This window comes from Papilio xuthus, unplaced genomic scaffold, assembly GCF_000836235.2.
Source record: "Papilio xuthus unplaced genomic scaffold, Pxut_1.1 DF826933.1, whole genome shotgun sequence".
In the NCBI taxonomy this organism is placed as follows: domain Eukaryota; kingdom Metazoa; phylum Arthropoda; class Insecta; order Lepidoptera; family Papilionidae; genus Papilio; species Papilio xuthus.
In genome coordinates this window covers 5,294,037-5,307,762 of record NW_013531716.1, presented here as the reverse complement: position 1 = coordinate 5,307,762, position 13,726 = coordinate 5,294,037, and the positions used below count along the sequence as shown (strand labels likewise).

The window sequence follows — 13,726 nt, the reverse complement described above, 5'->3', positions numbered from 1 at the left end:
ATTTTAGTATAATATTATTATGCTACTGCCAAATATTCTCAAACCAATATATATATTTCAAGATCTATTAAAATATAGTATAAAAAAAAAAACTTACCTTGTATATCATTTAATATTTCCTGTGATCCTAAATAGCAGTTACCCCGTTGAAGCATTTCAGATTTCCAATCTCCATCGGTAGTAAACCGATATGCCATCAGACATCTATTCTTACCGGCAACTATCAATAAATCTGGGTTAACAAAACTCATATATAACACTGGACTGTAAACATCTAAAATGTCTTTAATTTCTTTAGTTCTTAGTGCATATTTAGTGACAATTCCTGTACTCAGTCCATAGATAATGTATTGATTGCACGGAGATATTTTAACTGCTGTTATTTGATCATCACTTTTAGGTGATATTTCCGTAATGAGTTTTCTACCGCGCATTATCTGTCAATAGTAAAACAAATGGTATAAGAATTAATCTATATATAAAAGAAAGTTGTGTTAGTTACACTATTTATAACTCAAGAACGGCTTTACCGATATTGCTGAAGATAGAAGAAGAACAACAACAACAACGGAAAGACTCAATGTTGATGAAATGTGGCATAGGTGTACGACATAGTTTGGAAGAACTCATAGGCAACTTATAATTTTTTTTCAAAACCCGCGCGGACGGTGTCGCAGTCGGCAGCTAGTAAAGCAATAAGTTTCAATAAGAAATAAAAAAACGTCGCAAAATAAATAAATAAAATGTATTAGCAATTGTTTGGAAATTAATTACTTGACAAATAATTTTTAGTTCGAATCTTCACCATCGTTACAAACCACTATCATCAGCGCAAAATGGCAAAAATCAAATAGGCACAAAATCCCTCGTCGTATAGCCAGTCTATTTATAGATATGTGTGCTTTTACCTGTATATTATTTTTATCATCAACAACAGCCAGCAAAGGTTGTATGCCTCCATCATTATTTCCATTACAAATTCCCTTCAGATTCAAAGGTTTTAGGTTATGTCGGTCCAAACTCATAGTTTTCTTTGCTAACTTCTTCTCTATTTCTTTATGAGTGACGAATGATTTGTGTCGTCGTGGTGTGGTATCTTGACTCTGAGTGCCACTGTTGGGCGTGGTGTTGGGAGTCTGTGGGGACACAGCGCCCATGAAACTCACGTCGAAGGTTGTTGTTAGACGAACTTTGCTGTTGATATTAATAAATGTGAATATATTGAAAACCTACTAATATTATAAATCCAAATGTTTCGATGTATGTATGGAGGGATAGATATTTGTTAGAAGATATCTCCAAAACAGCTGCATGGATCTCGCTGAAATTTGGCATAGATGTATACATCGCCATAGGCTACTTAACAATCTTTTTTTTTAATTTGGCTCAGTTGCACAAAAGTACAGGAAGAGAAGTTTTCAAGAAAGTGTTGTATTAAAAATACATTGGTATTTTGAATCAATACGCAAAAAGTACGCGCATGTTCGTGTTTACACGGAATAGTATTTAAGACTTAAAATTCTCATTATAAATTTTCAAGAAACAAAATCATATATTGACATCTGAACCTACCTATTCCTATGTGTATTCTGCGAGACAAAAGAAGCGTCTAAGAACCAGACTTTGGCAGTATTCTCGACACTGCCTGTGCCTGTCAGCAGCACATCGGAGCCCGGCATGAAGTCATCCCACATCATAACCTCACTTACAGCCATTGACGTTACATTGCTACAAGTTACCATAAACACAATCAATATTTTATTTACATAAAACTTATTAATATTAAAACCATGGATATTGTCAAACTTATAAAGTAAATTTGAGAAAACTGATAACATGTTTTTGTTGTTTTTTCTGGAACACCAAAAAAACTTATGTCACACATAGTATAGACACTTGATTATCTTTCTTCTTTCTAATATTATAAATGCGAATGTTTAGATGGATGTTTGTTGGAAGGTATCTCCGGAACGGCTAAACAGATCTTGATGGAATTTAGCACAGATGTAGAACATAGTCTGGAAGAACACATAGGCTACTCATTAAGTTTTTTTTTAACTCCACGCGGAAGGAATCGCAAGCGACAGCTCGTATAACTACACAAACTATTACATACCCTCTCCTATTATCCAGATCAAATACTCTTGTATTGGTCTTCAAATCAACACATATGACACGGCTATCATCAGTTGCAACGAATAGTAAGGTCCCTGATTTATTGACCTCCGCTGCGACAAAGGTCACATTCCCTTTGACCTCTTCACTGGTCAACACTCGCCTACAGATGTATACATTACATACATTCTGATACGACCCTGTATTGATTTTGTATTCATGTTCTGTTATATTTGTCTCTGATAGGGTTATTATTCTGTTGCTACCTGGAAAGTAATTTCGATGTTTATGTCATACTAATATTATAAATGCGAACGTTTAGATGGATGGATGGATGTTTGTTTGTAGGTATCTCCAGAACTGCTTCACAGATCTTGATGAAATTTGGGACAGATGTAGAACATCGTCTGCAAGAGCACATAGGCTATTCATTAAATTTTTGTTAATTCCGTGCGTACGGAGTGGCGTGGAGAGAAAGCTAGTTTTCATATAATTAAATTATATAAAAACTAGCTTTCGCTTAGCTGATATTCATAGTAAAGTAAATATGATGTGTTTAATTATGGCCAGGGTTAATGATACAAAATTTATGTTAGTAAATTTACACAAACAACTTGCAACCCAAAGTTTTTACAGCCATAACACATTGTCTTCTTAGATTTTTTTAGCAAAATAAGAGCTACAAAAATATGTTCTGGCATATGTATGCAAATGTAACAGCAGTGGAAGCCTATGCTAATATTTTACACACAACAAAGGAATGACCCATTCTTCCAAGTTAATGAAAAAGTCACAAGAACAAGTCAAAGATCATAAAATAATGTTTTGATTTCTAATGGATTGAAGAAATTAAAGTAACTGAAATCTGAGATATGAAAATGGATCGCATTGTTGTCCCAAAAATGGATCCTTGAAGATGAAAACAGATATAATACATATCTCAACTCTTACCTCTAAACAAGACTTTAGGCTAAAAAATAAACAAATCTAGTTCAGTTCCGAATACCATAATTTGGTCGCTTTTTAACTTTATAACACATTCAGTGCCGGAATTTCATTTGAGTTTATATGGAAATCATACTAGTATTGAATGTGTTAAAGAATAATTTTATAATCAAAAAGACTTACCTGGTATCGTCAAAATATTCAGCAGCAGTTCAGATTCTTCGAATGACATAACTTTTTCTTTACTAATCACATCGATAACATCCAATGAATGCACACCACTAGTTGCCACAATCACTTGTTTGTCATTATTACATGGAACACAACACAATATCTCACGATCCCTATCAAAGTTGTCTAACACTTTTAACACTTTGCCACTGGGGTCATATAAAATGATCATTTTGGATGTATGAGTGATCAATGTCTCTTCGTTGTTAGCCCATCTACAGTTCAGGAACGGACCCAGTTTAGGTGGTATACTGACTATGTTTGCATAGTTATTGTTGTATGACTCCTCTGTTTCTGAAAAAAAAAAACAATAATTAAGGTAACTATTCTTTAAATTTAAATTACGCATTAAATAATGAACTTTTTAATATGCCTTTCAAAACATGCATTTAAATGTAGTAAAAAAATCATATTGACTGCTTTTTAATATTTTTTTAAAAACAACGCTTTTTTCTATCTTTGGATTTAATTTCTAAGATATTGAAGATATTATAGTTTTTTTTACTAAATTATTTTAAGACAATAACATTTAATATAATCATAGTACCATGCATTGAATTTGGCATGTTGGGCACAAGCGTTACTTCTGTCCGAACTGTCAAATTAAGTGACTGGCAACTGTATTATAATAATACCTATAATAAAAACATAAAAACTTTACCTTCTTCAATGACGTCATCAGTTTCATCATGTCCTATATCGTCGATGTAGAATATAGTAATAAACCCGCTGCAGTCGAGCGCGGCCACCACTGGTGGGTTCATAGGACACGTACCGAGCCATTTGATAGCAAAACCCTTCCCCGGCAACTCCTTTTCCATTATATTTGTTGATATGTTGAAAAACTGAAAATTTATATAAAAAAGTATTATATTCCGGGCACGTACAGTTTCGTACAATGACATCTTATCAAAATGACAGTGGTAACAAACATTTTTGTGTAATATGGAGTTTAAAAACAAAATAAAAGTAAATTGAATATAAAAAACGACTGTCCTACTGTACTGGAATCATGTAAATCAGGCATTATTTCGCTAGTTGTTCGCTACATTACTCTAGGTCAAGGAATAAGTGTTAACTGACAAAATCTCTTAAGACGGTCGATCTATGCGTGCAAGCGAGACACATATATAATTTACATTGGAGCGATAGAGATGGGTAATATTGTTTAATCAAACCTTAATAAGACCAGAATCAGTTCCAATAAGCACGTGGTCTCCGAGGAAACACACCGCAGTGACGATCTCTGTCACGTCGATCGTGGTGTGTTTTATTTCTTCCACATTCTGTTCATGTCTGTTATTTACAAAATATATATATCTATTAAAAATCAAATGATTCCACTGTGGTAGCACATGTACGAAAAAAAATCCTATCTCACTTATTATTTGTGAGTAAAATATAGATAACAAAAAGTTCTTATAGGTACAACAGTGGAAATTTACATTTAAAAGCAACAGTTTCTATAGTGGAAAAGAGGACTAAGCCAAAATTAAAATCATAACTCATAATTTGTTTTTATAGGGACTTCGGTTCTTCTGAACATGTCAGTCCCATAGAAAACAACTCTAAAAAATATCGGCAAACTAAAATTACTTACAAGAACTCAAAATAAAGCTCATTTTTGGCACACCTCTCCTGAGCTATGACGGATGCTTTAGTGTACAGGATGCCTTTACTTTCGTGCTGCAGGATGCTCTGCACTATGTCCGTGTATGGGTAACGGTAGAGGTCTGTGCCGTGCGTGATCAGATACGCCTTTATACTGTACAGCAGGTCTTTGTCTAATGTCTGCAATGTAACATGTCACCGAACGATTGAGAATCTCGCTCGTTTGTAATTTGCCTAGACAATATACAAACGCACGGCGATAAATTAAATTCAGCTGTGTCATTTTGAACTATCAAAAATCCATCCAATTAGTTTAAGGAAAAATATTTCGTGAGTGTAATTATAATTAGTAATTAAGCAACTGCTATGAAGCTTATGGAGTAACTAACTGATGACTCCATGACACGACTATGACTTCGTCCGCGCCGATTTAAAAAAAAAAAACTTAATTAGTATCTTATGTGTTCTTCCAAACTATGTTTAACATCTATGCCAAATTTCAGCGAGATTCGTGCTGCCATTTTGGATATACTTTCTAACAAACATCAATTTAAACTTTCGCATTTATAATATTAGTAAGAAGATAAATAAATATGTATACTTACATCTTCCGCGATATAAGTTTCGTATTTTTGCAAATCTAAAATAACATCAGCGGATCCAGTCAATCTGACTTTATTGCCTAGAAATTTGAGATCGAGAAATAATTTATTAAACAAGCTCCATTTATTTCCTAAATTCTTCGTTTTAAGTATATGATGTCCGATATAAAATGCAATATAGCCATCATCTTCTATATCTAAAGGTGGGTTACTTATGTTATCATAATGATAACTTTTTAAGAAATTTTCATGTAATTTCTTAACATCTTCTTCATCCCAACAAGTTCTTAGATAATCCATAATAAATACGTGAACTTCGTAAATATAATTCTGTTGTTCTCGATCGTAAAATTCTATTAACAATGATTTGCTTCGAAGTTGTTTTATTATCGATTCAACTTCGGTCAGTTCTCTGTTCCATAGTTTGGCGAGTACTTTTGCAGATACTTTGACATTGTCAGGTAAAACTGTTAGCTTTTTGAATAGGCTCAATATATCTGGTTGTAGTAGATTTATACAGACTTCGACAGTTCTCTGTGGATTTTCATGATGTCTTGATAAACTGTAAGAAAAATAAAAATTTACATATTGGAAAATATAAACGCAAATCTTATTAGAGAAAAACATAAATAAATAGTTTATTTGATAAGTTTTGTTCTCCGTTCGTTTGAGACACTTAGTAAGATTTTAGATGTACAGTCAGGGCAGAAAATCTTCTGTCTTTGTTGTGGTTGTGCAAAGACAATATCTTTGAAGTAACAAACTTGTTATTTACTGTACATGGGTGTGCCAACAGATGATCGAGGTTCAATCTAAAGATCTTTTACATTTTTCAATTCTCTTGAAAGATGGATGAGGGGGGCAGCTGCCACTCCTTACCCCCCTGGGGCCTATACTACTATACTCTAATTTACACCTAATACTTACAAAAAGAAAGCTCTCTTCTCCAGTTTGTTTAGATAAGAGTTCCTGTACTTATGATCGTGTTTGAATCGTTCCCTATTCTCCGACAGCTGGGCTCCGATGAGTGCGATATGGAAGGGGCTGCCTGCACATATCTCGTACAACTTCCTCGCCTCTCTGGGCAACTGTGATACCGGTTGATCGAGACATAGGGAGAACAGTTCCAATGTTTCTTGTTCAGTAAAGTTGTTTTCCACCTGTAAATTTAATTACTTCTATTTAAAAAATATATAATGCAAAAATATTAAAAAGGATATACTATGCCGTCGAGTGTAATGATAAGAATTTAGTAGGAAGATTGACGTCGTGGAAATCCTGGAGTAACTTATGACTTACCTTGACTATTTGCGCTTGAAAATTCAAAACTACATCAGTATCTGGCGTTGTTATTAATATCTTGCATCCTATATCGAAGGCTCTCAAACATTTCTTTTCATTAACCTCATCCAGCACTAACAAACATTCCTTTAAAGACTGGCTTTGGAACTGCGAGATAAGTCGATCTTTCATATCCTCCCACGACCAGTCGTAGAAGGAATGGCTGTCGGCATTAGAGCCCGTGCTAGACATGGATATTGATGACGTCATGTAGGAATTGTGACTGGACATTGTAGTCGCTTTACGGTATAATCTGAAATTAATAGAATAAAAGTTGTGTAATTTGACCACTGCGAACTGACACGACTGTACCTGAATTTCTTTGGTATTAAATTATTCTATTCGTTACATAATTAATTTCGATATTATAATATTTTTTTAATGTGCTCAATAACCTTAGAATGTTTATTTTTAAATCAAAATTAAAAAAAAAAAAAACTTGACATTTTATAACGATACAAAAAAGATAGATTACCTCGCTCATAAATATATTTTACAACATGCATTTAAAAGTACACGCAACAAAAAAAAAGAATAATTATAAAAATGACTCACTTGTTCTGTAGAGCGGTGATATCATCTTCGGTCTTACAGTTACCGAAGTTTAACCAAAAGACTGCACCGTTAAAGTTATTGGTGATGAGATCTGGATTGTTACGTAGCACGCTTATTGCAACTGTCGTCTTCCCGCAGCCCGGCATGCCGTGAAGTGCTAATATTTTATGCCGAGTTAGCAATTTTAATTTATTAGCCACCTCTTGCTCCTGTAATTTATAAAAAAATTACAAAGGTGTAGATTAGCATCGAATTAAAGTTGTTTCGGCAATACATCTTTTGGCAGGGGCAATGCCGAGCCCAAAGAATGAGTCAACAGTTTTTGGCATTCTATTAACACAGAAAGTTTATTACGATAATATCATTGATTGTCCGTATTCATAAGAAAAGGTTGTTTTTGCCTAAATTTCATACGTAATCAAGGCAATTGCTTCTCGATTTACTGCATATTTTGACACAAGATTTTTGCACAGTTTGGACATATGTATATTGTAATACTAATAGATAACTGCAAAACATTGTCGTTGAAATAGAAAACACAACTATCAAGGGGATCTAAACAATCCGCGAGCCCCTCTGGAGGAAGTACAGATTTAATATAAATTAGTATCCGAGTTTTGAACTGATCAAAGCAAAGTATCTTGATGATAGTGAATGAAAAACAATTTAAAAAAAAATCGAAGACCACAATTAAATAATGACTATCTTAAGCTTGACACCATTAGTTGCATTAATTACATTTATCCAGACCAACCCATTGTCTTTTCTCTCAGCGTTTCAACAATCTATTTATAGAAGACTTACCACTGCATTCCTTCTGACGTAGTGATCTGGTAACCTCGGCACATCTCCCCTACTGAGACCATCTTCAAAGCTGTCGTTCAGCATGGCCTCATTGCTTTCCTCGGTGAACTTCTTGTACAACCACTGCCAGTCCTTAGCTAAGCTGTCTACAAACGCTTCATAGCTTCTGTTTGTACCATTCTGAAGTAGTGAGTCGATTAAGTACCTGGTACGTTCCACTCGACTCGACTGGAATGTTAAAACAACTATTGTGTTATTCTTGCATTTAACAATAGTCGATTTCACGTAACTTATTAAACTCGACTTTTATATACTACAGAATATTATGAGGTTATAGACTAACAGAAACACTCGTAGTGTTAGCTCGATGAATGAAGGTTTCGGAACACACATTGACAAATTTTAATTCGTAGTATATTTTTTCGTATATACCCTTTCTTATTTACCATAAAAGCATTACATAATTGCATAATATGTATCTAATAGGTGTCTATTTATACTATAAATTAAATGAATCAATAGTATTTTTATACATACTTATTGATTTATTTTTAACATATTGTTTAGCTTTGCTTGCATTCTCGTTATCAAAATATGTCGGTAGTGGGATGTATCATACATTTTATCATACTATGTGATATGATGTATTCAAAACGTGGGAACTAATTACAGAAACTGTTATATATTGTAGACAATTCAGTAATAAATAAATCAAACAACCACTGTGACTGATATGTCCCTAGTTTTAGACATAATTAGAATCCTTTGGCGTCAATGGCGCGCTTACATTACTCAGTCAAGTGACAGAATGAATAGTGAGGGGGGCATAAACGTCGACATTTTAGTAAGGCTAGTGTTGTGCCAGTACATCGGCACAGTGTCGGATTTTCTTCCTAACACTAGGAACAAAAGTCCCGATAACAATAAACATCAGATGGTCATTGCTTTAAAAATCCAATCCTAACCTACGTCAACATGTTTTTTAGAGAAACATAGTGTCAAAAAACAGGTCCGTAAACAAAACTATATTGGACAATCTATTTCTGCTGTGAGGTTAATCTGACTCAAACCTAACTGCAAGACCATGAGTAATAATTGCATATGGAGCATTGCTGATGTTAAACAGTTGAAAATAAAAGCCTTCGAAGGTATATGAACTCCAAAAGTCAATTATACGTAAGGGCAAATTGTTGAATCGGTTTAATTAATTCTTATTAGTATGTATTAGGAGAAACGAAATGTGATTCGGAACAATATTAGCAAAGAAGAAAATATAAAGTTATTATACTTTTTCGCATTAGGCCAATTTTCATGGGATCTTAGAAAAACGAGTAAAAAGACTTGTTCTAGTATCAGAGAAATAATTGTTGTATTTTGCCTGTACTTAAAATGGTTAGTATTAGTTAAAAAAAAGGATATAGGCGCTTACCAACTTGTAGATATTATCGAAGTCCTCGTTGGAGATGGCGTCTTTTGTGAACAACTCGTCAAGGATGTAGGTTACGTCCAGGTCCCTTACCACGTCCTGCTGGTGGTGTTGCAGCAACACCCTGTACTTGTTGTCCATGACTTTTTATACATCTGTAATACAAAATGGCGGTAATCATTATGAAGCGCATTGTAACAGTTTTTAAGTGCCATTTCACAAAATTTCGATGCTCGAGCTTAAGGAAAATTGAATAAAATGCCTCTATTGCACGAACGTGTGCGTGCGAACGATGAGAAGGCCTAAACATTCTTGATCCTTTTCATAGTACTTATCCTGTTAAGAAATTAATTTTTGAAAACTTTGCCATAATTTTTATGTTATAATCATTAATCATATCTAATTCTATGTTCTATACTGTCTGGTAATAAATAATATATTAATAAAATATCTTGTAATATAAGTATTAAATCGCTGTGTTCAACCAGTATCGACGCAATAAACGGAGAGCCCGAATATTGATAGGCAGGAAAATCATCACAGATCTTACCTCGACGGCGCTCGCGTCCACAAATCACATTTACTCTGAATCTAACAAATTCGTATAAGAATGTGAAATGGCTCTTTATGAAATGGCAGGAACATATCAACGTGAAAATTGACAGTTAAATGTGGATAAGAAATTATTGTCAAATGGCCACTATGTAACCACTACTATATAACCAATGGGCGACTAGTTCTAGGAAAATCATGTGATAATTTAGTCGATTTGATTGTAAAACTACTAAACGTAAATTAAAAAATATATATTGATAAAATATAGGCAACAATATTATAATGTTGTTGTTAATTATTTTTTTCTAAGCTAATAAGATGACATTTTGTTTTTATGGGACGATTATGCTATGATTCGTAAACTTATAAATAGGTTTTTGTTTAGGAGTCATATTAATTGTAAATACATACGTTTTGTTTGTTTTTATCACAGCTTTATAGATTATGCGTACGTAATTCAACCAACGCGTCTAAATCCTCATAATTTTTTGTTACTTTACACTGATTAAGTAGAAGCCGTAACTAACTCTAAGTCACAATGGGCACTTAATTACTTTCACATCTCTTTATTTACGTATTTCTTTGATAATTAAATCAAAGAATCTAAATAACCTTTGCATCACAAATTACATTACGAAATTAGAACTCTCTGGAAACCGGTAATCAACGCGTCCGAAACTATTGAAGAGCAAAATTCTAATGGAGATATGAAAAAAAACCTATACATAGTGATCACTTAGCATACGACCTTGCCGATTTGTGCGCTACCTACACGACAAACAGATACGCAAACAACCAAAATTAAGACGATAAATTGTATGCCAATGACCGCTCTATGATTGTCAAGGCCATGATGACTTAGATTTTTGAATTACTCAATACAAAATAATCATCATCCTGTAGTTGTATTCTTTATGTATTACATACACATCTATCCATTGTCATATCTAAATTTACTTCTTTCTCACGAACATAGCTTACAACTCTTTCACAGTTCAGCCATACTTTCTTCTATATGACATTGCTTATCAATGCAAACCTAACTTTACATTACAATATATCTTCTGTGTACATATGGGTTTTTAACAAATTTTTGTACCATGGCAATCTCTGTTTTTTTTTTAAGTTATCAAGAATTTCTGTTATGATTCATTTGTTTTATTAAATGAATGATAAAAATAAATTTTGTTAATCTTTTCTTATACGGAAAGGATGTGTAGGGGAAGTGGCCTTATTTAAAAGCTACAGAATACAATAGTAGTCAATAAATACCTATCTAAAACATTTATACTTCTCTTCATTAAGCATAAAACTGATATAAGTTGAACCTGGATTAGCGAGAATTATTTGCATGTCACAATATAGAACCTCCATAAGTGAGAAACTCAGCTCGGAGAGAAACATCTAGTAGCCTCAACTGTATAACAATTGTAACCTAATAAAGTTCATACCATACGCATCAATAGTCATTGGATTGGCAATTTTCCTAAGATATGTTCTGATCTTGACACTAATTACATTTACTTTAAGTCAATATGTCAAGGTCACCTTACCTACTAATTAACTAGAATTGAGGTCATGTAGTGGTAGTTGTGGTCACAAAGATAACACTGATAATGACTACTTATAAAATAGAGCAAAATACAACAATTATGTTGAATTGTTGGTCATAATTGTCTATTCAACTAAATTTGCCATTCAAGTCTGTGGCAGTTACAGACATAGTTATACCTTTCTCGCTTTTCTTTTGTTTCTTTGTCTAACCGTGGGTTTCATAGATGAAAATCTCTGTATAAGTCATATTGTCATCTCTCTAATTTTTTGTCATAAAACAAAGATAACATGTTTTAAATGCGGATTTTGTACTTGAATAACCACAGTAAGAGTCCTGATGTGATGTACATTTAATATTATAATTTTATGAAATTATTTGTCTATTTAAGTATTTTGAATGCAAGAAGAAATTCTCAAATACAATGTATAATACAAGATATTGATAACAAAAAGGATAAATATTTCTTGTTAAGTGAAAACCGCTGTGTATGATCACATATTACACAAAAGGTTTTTGATTTAATGAGTAAACAACTCACTGCTGCATCAGCAGGTTTATAACCTTAAAAATTATACTAACATCTGGCCAAAGCAGCAGGAGTATCCTGCATGTTATGCTGTGAGAATCATTGTGGGAAGTCCAATGTCCTGCTTCAACTACTTTAGATTTAACTGACAGCAATATTAACATGATCAAGTACAGTCATACTGAATCCTTTCTAAAAAATATTATTAGCAAAGAAAGTAGAACACCCTTAAAAATTTACTGAAGAAAAGATAAAAGATAGGACATTACGGTTCAATCAGAAAGAAAAGGCAATATAATAGATTCTTGTAGCTTAAATTTAGTTTTATCATTTAACAATTGATCAAAGTTATCTATGAAGATATTGTAGTATAATAATAGCATTCATTATTTCTTTTCGGATCTCGAACTAATCTTTTGTATGTCGTGTCATGCCATGAAGAAAGGTTTAAACTACGAGCTAACGTAATTATTTCATTATTTTGATCGTTTATCTGTATAATAGAGATTCATTATTGTCAGTTTCTTACATAAAACATACATTTTCATATAGAATAATGAAAGTAAAACACGAGTTTTAAACCAAAGCAAAATGCATCCGATACTGGTAAATTTTAACTTACCCCTTTCAGGAACTAATAAAGTTTGATAATAATCATGGATTTAGTAATATTTTAGAGTATTTGATGATTATTTAATGAACAAAAAAAGGAACGCTAATTTACTAGAACACAAAAAACTGAAGAAAATAGCACGCACTGTACATCCACACGTTCATTACAGGGACAAAACACTAGATTTGTTTGTTTGATGCATTTTGATGCATTAGAAGTGCAGCAGTCGTTTTATGTCAAAGTAACGTTCTTGATTGGTTCATATTAAAAATTAAAACAATCCTTTCATTTTCATTGGCTGGCGTTTTGCCTTACTCTATGAACTCGCATAAGCTTACATACTCGAAGCTTGCTCGATAGTATTCTCACTATATTTGATGTTACTATGGATTTGCACGATCAGAAACGTCCAATACTACAATCGAGTTTAAAGTGAGTTGTAGTGTAATGGTTACGGAATTAAAAGCATAGATTAACAAACCATAGACGATAAGTTGCAACCATAGACGTAATATTTTTTTTAAATTATAAAATTTAATTCTTTTTTTCCTGTATACAACTAACAATATTATCAATAAGCTAATGATTATTTGTAATACTTATTTATACTTATGTATTTTTTTATAATATAGTATATTTGTATTTTGTAAGGTATTTGAAAATAAAACTATGTACTACGGTTTATAAAATGCTTAGTGCACGGAAATTCGACTACTTAAAATGTGGTTCGTAATATAATAAGGTATTTTTTATACCAAATAAGAAACGTGTAAATTATGTAAACAGACAAAACACACTGCACATTTTTTTATATTTTCATTTGAAAATTGTGAGTGAAGTGAAGAAA

The 13,726-nt window shown here is 32.8% G+C and overlaps 1 protein-coding gene across 1 annotated transcript in view; it reads right to left on the bottom strand.

The window, feature by feature from the left end:
- Apaf-1 (protein) overlaps nucleotides 1-13,162 on the bottom strand; it is an 81,459-nt gene extending 68,297 nt beyond the window's left edge. Inside the window, exons 1-13 of the mRNA XM_013317693.1 lie at nucleotides 12,889-13,162; nucleotides 9,634-9,785; nucleotides 8,205-8,432; nucleotides 7,401-7,609; nucleotides 6,804-7,098; nucleotides 6,432-6,664; nucleotides 5,508-6,066; nucleotides 4,892-5,082; nucleotides 4,470-4,587; nucleotides 3,953-4,136; nucleotides 3,244-3,585; nucleotides 2,117-2,381; nucleotides 1,573-1,728 (exon numbers count right to left, since the gene is read on the bottom strand). Of these exons, the coding sequence (XP_013173147.1) occupies nucleotides 1,573-1,728; nucleotides 2,117-2,381; nucleotides 3,244-3,585; nucleotides 3,953-4,136; nucleotides 4,470-4,587; nucleotides 4,892-5,082; nucleotides 5,508-6,066; nucleotides 6,432-6,664; nucleotides 6,804-7,098; nucleotides 7,401-7,609; nucleotides 8,205-8,432; nucleotides 9,634-9,771 (2,918 nt within the window). The 5' untranslated portion in view covers nucleotides 9,772-9,785; nucleotides 12,889-13,162. The remainder of the gene's footprint in view (nucleotides 1-1,572; nucleotides 1,729-2,116; nucleotides 2,382-3,243; nucleotides 3,586-3,952; nucleotides 4,137-4,469; nucleotides 4,588-4,891; nucleotides 5,083-5,507; nucleotides 6,067-6,431; nucleotides 6,665-6,803; nucleotides 7,099-7,400; nucleotides 7,610-8,204; nucleotides 8,433-9,633; nucleotides 9,786-12,888) is intronic.
- Between the last annotated feature and the right edge of the window lie 564 nt (nucleotides 13,163-13,726).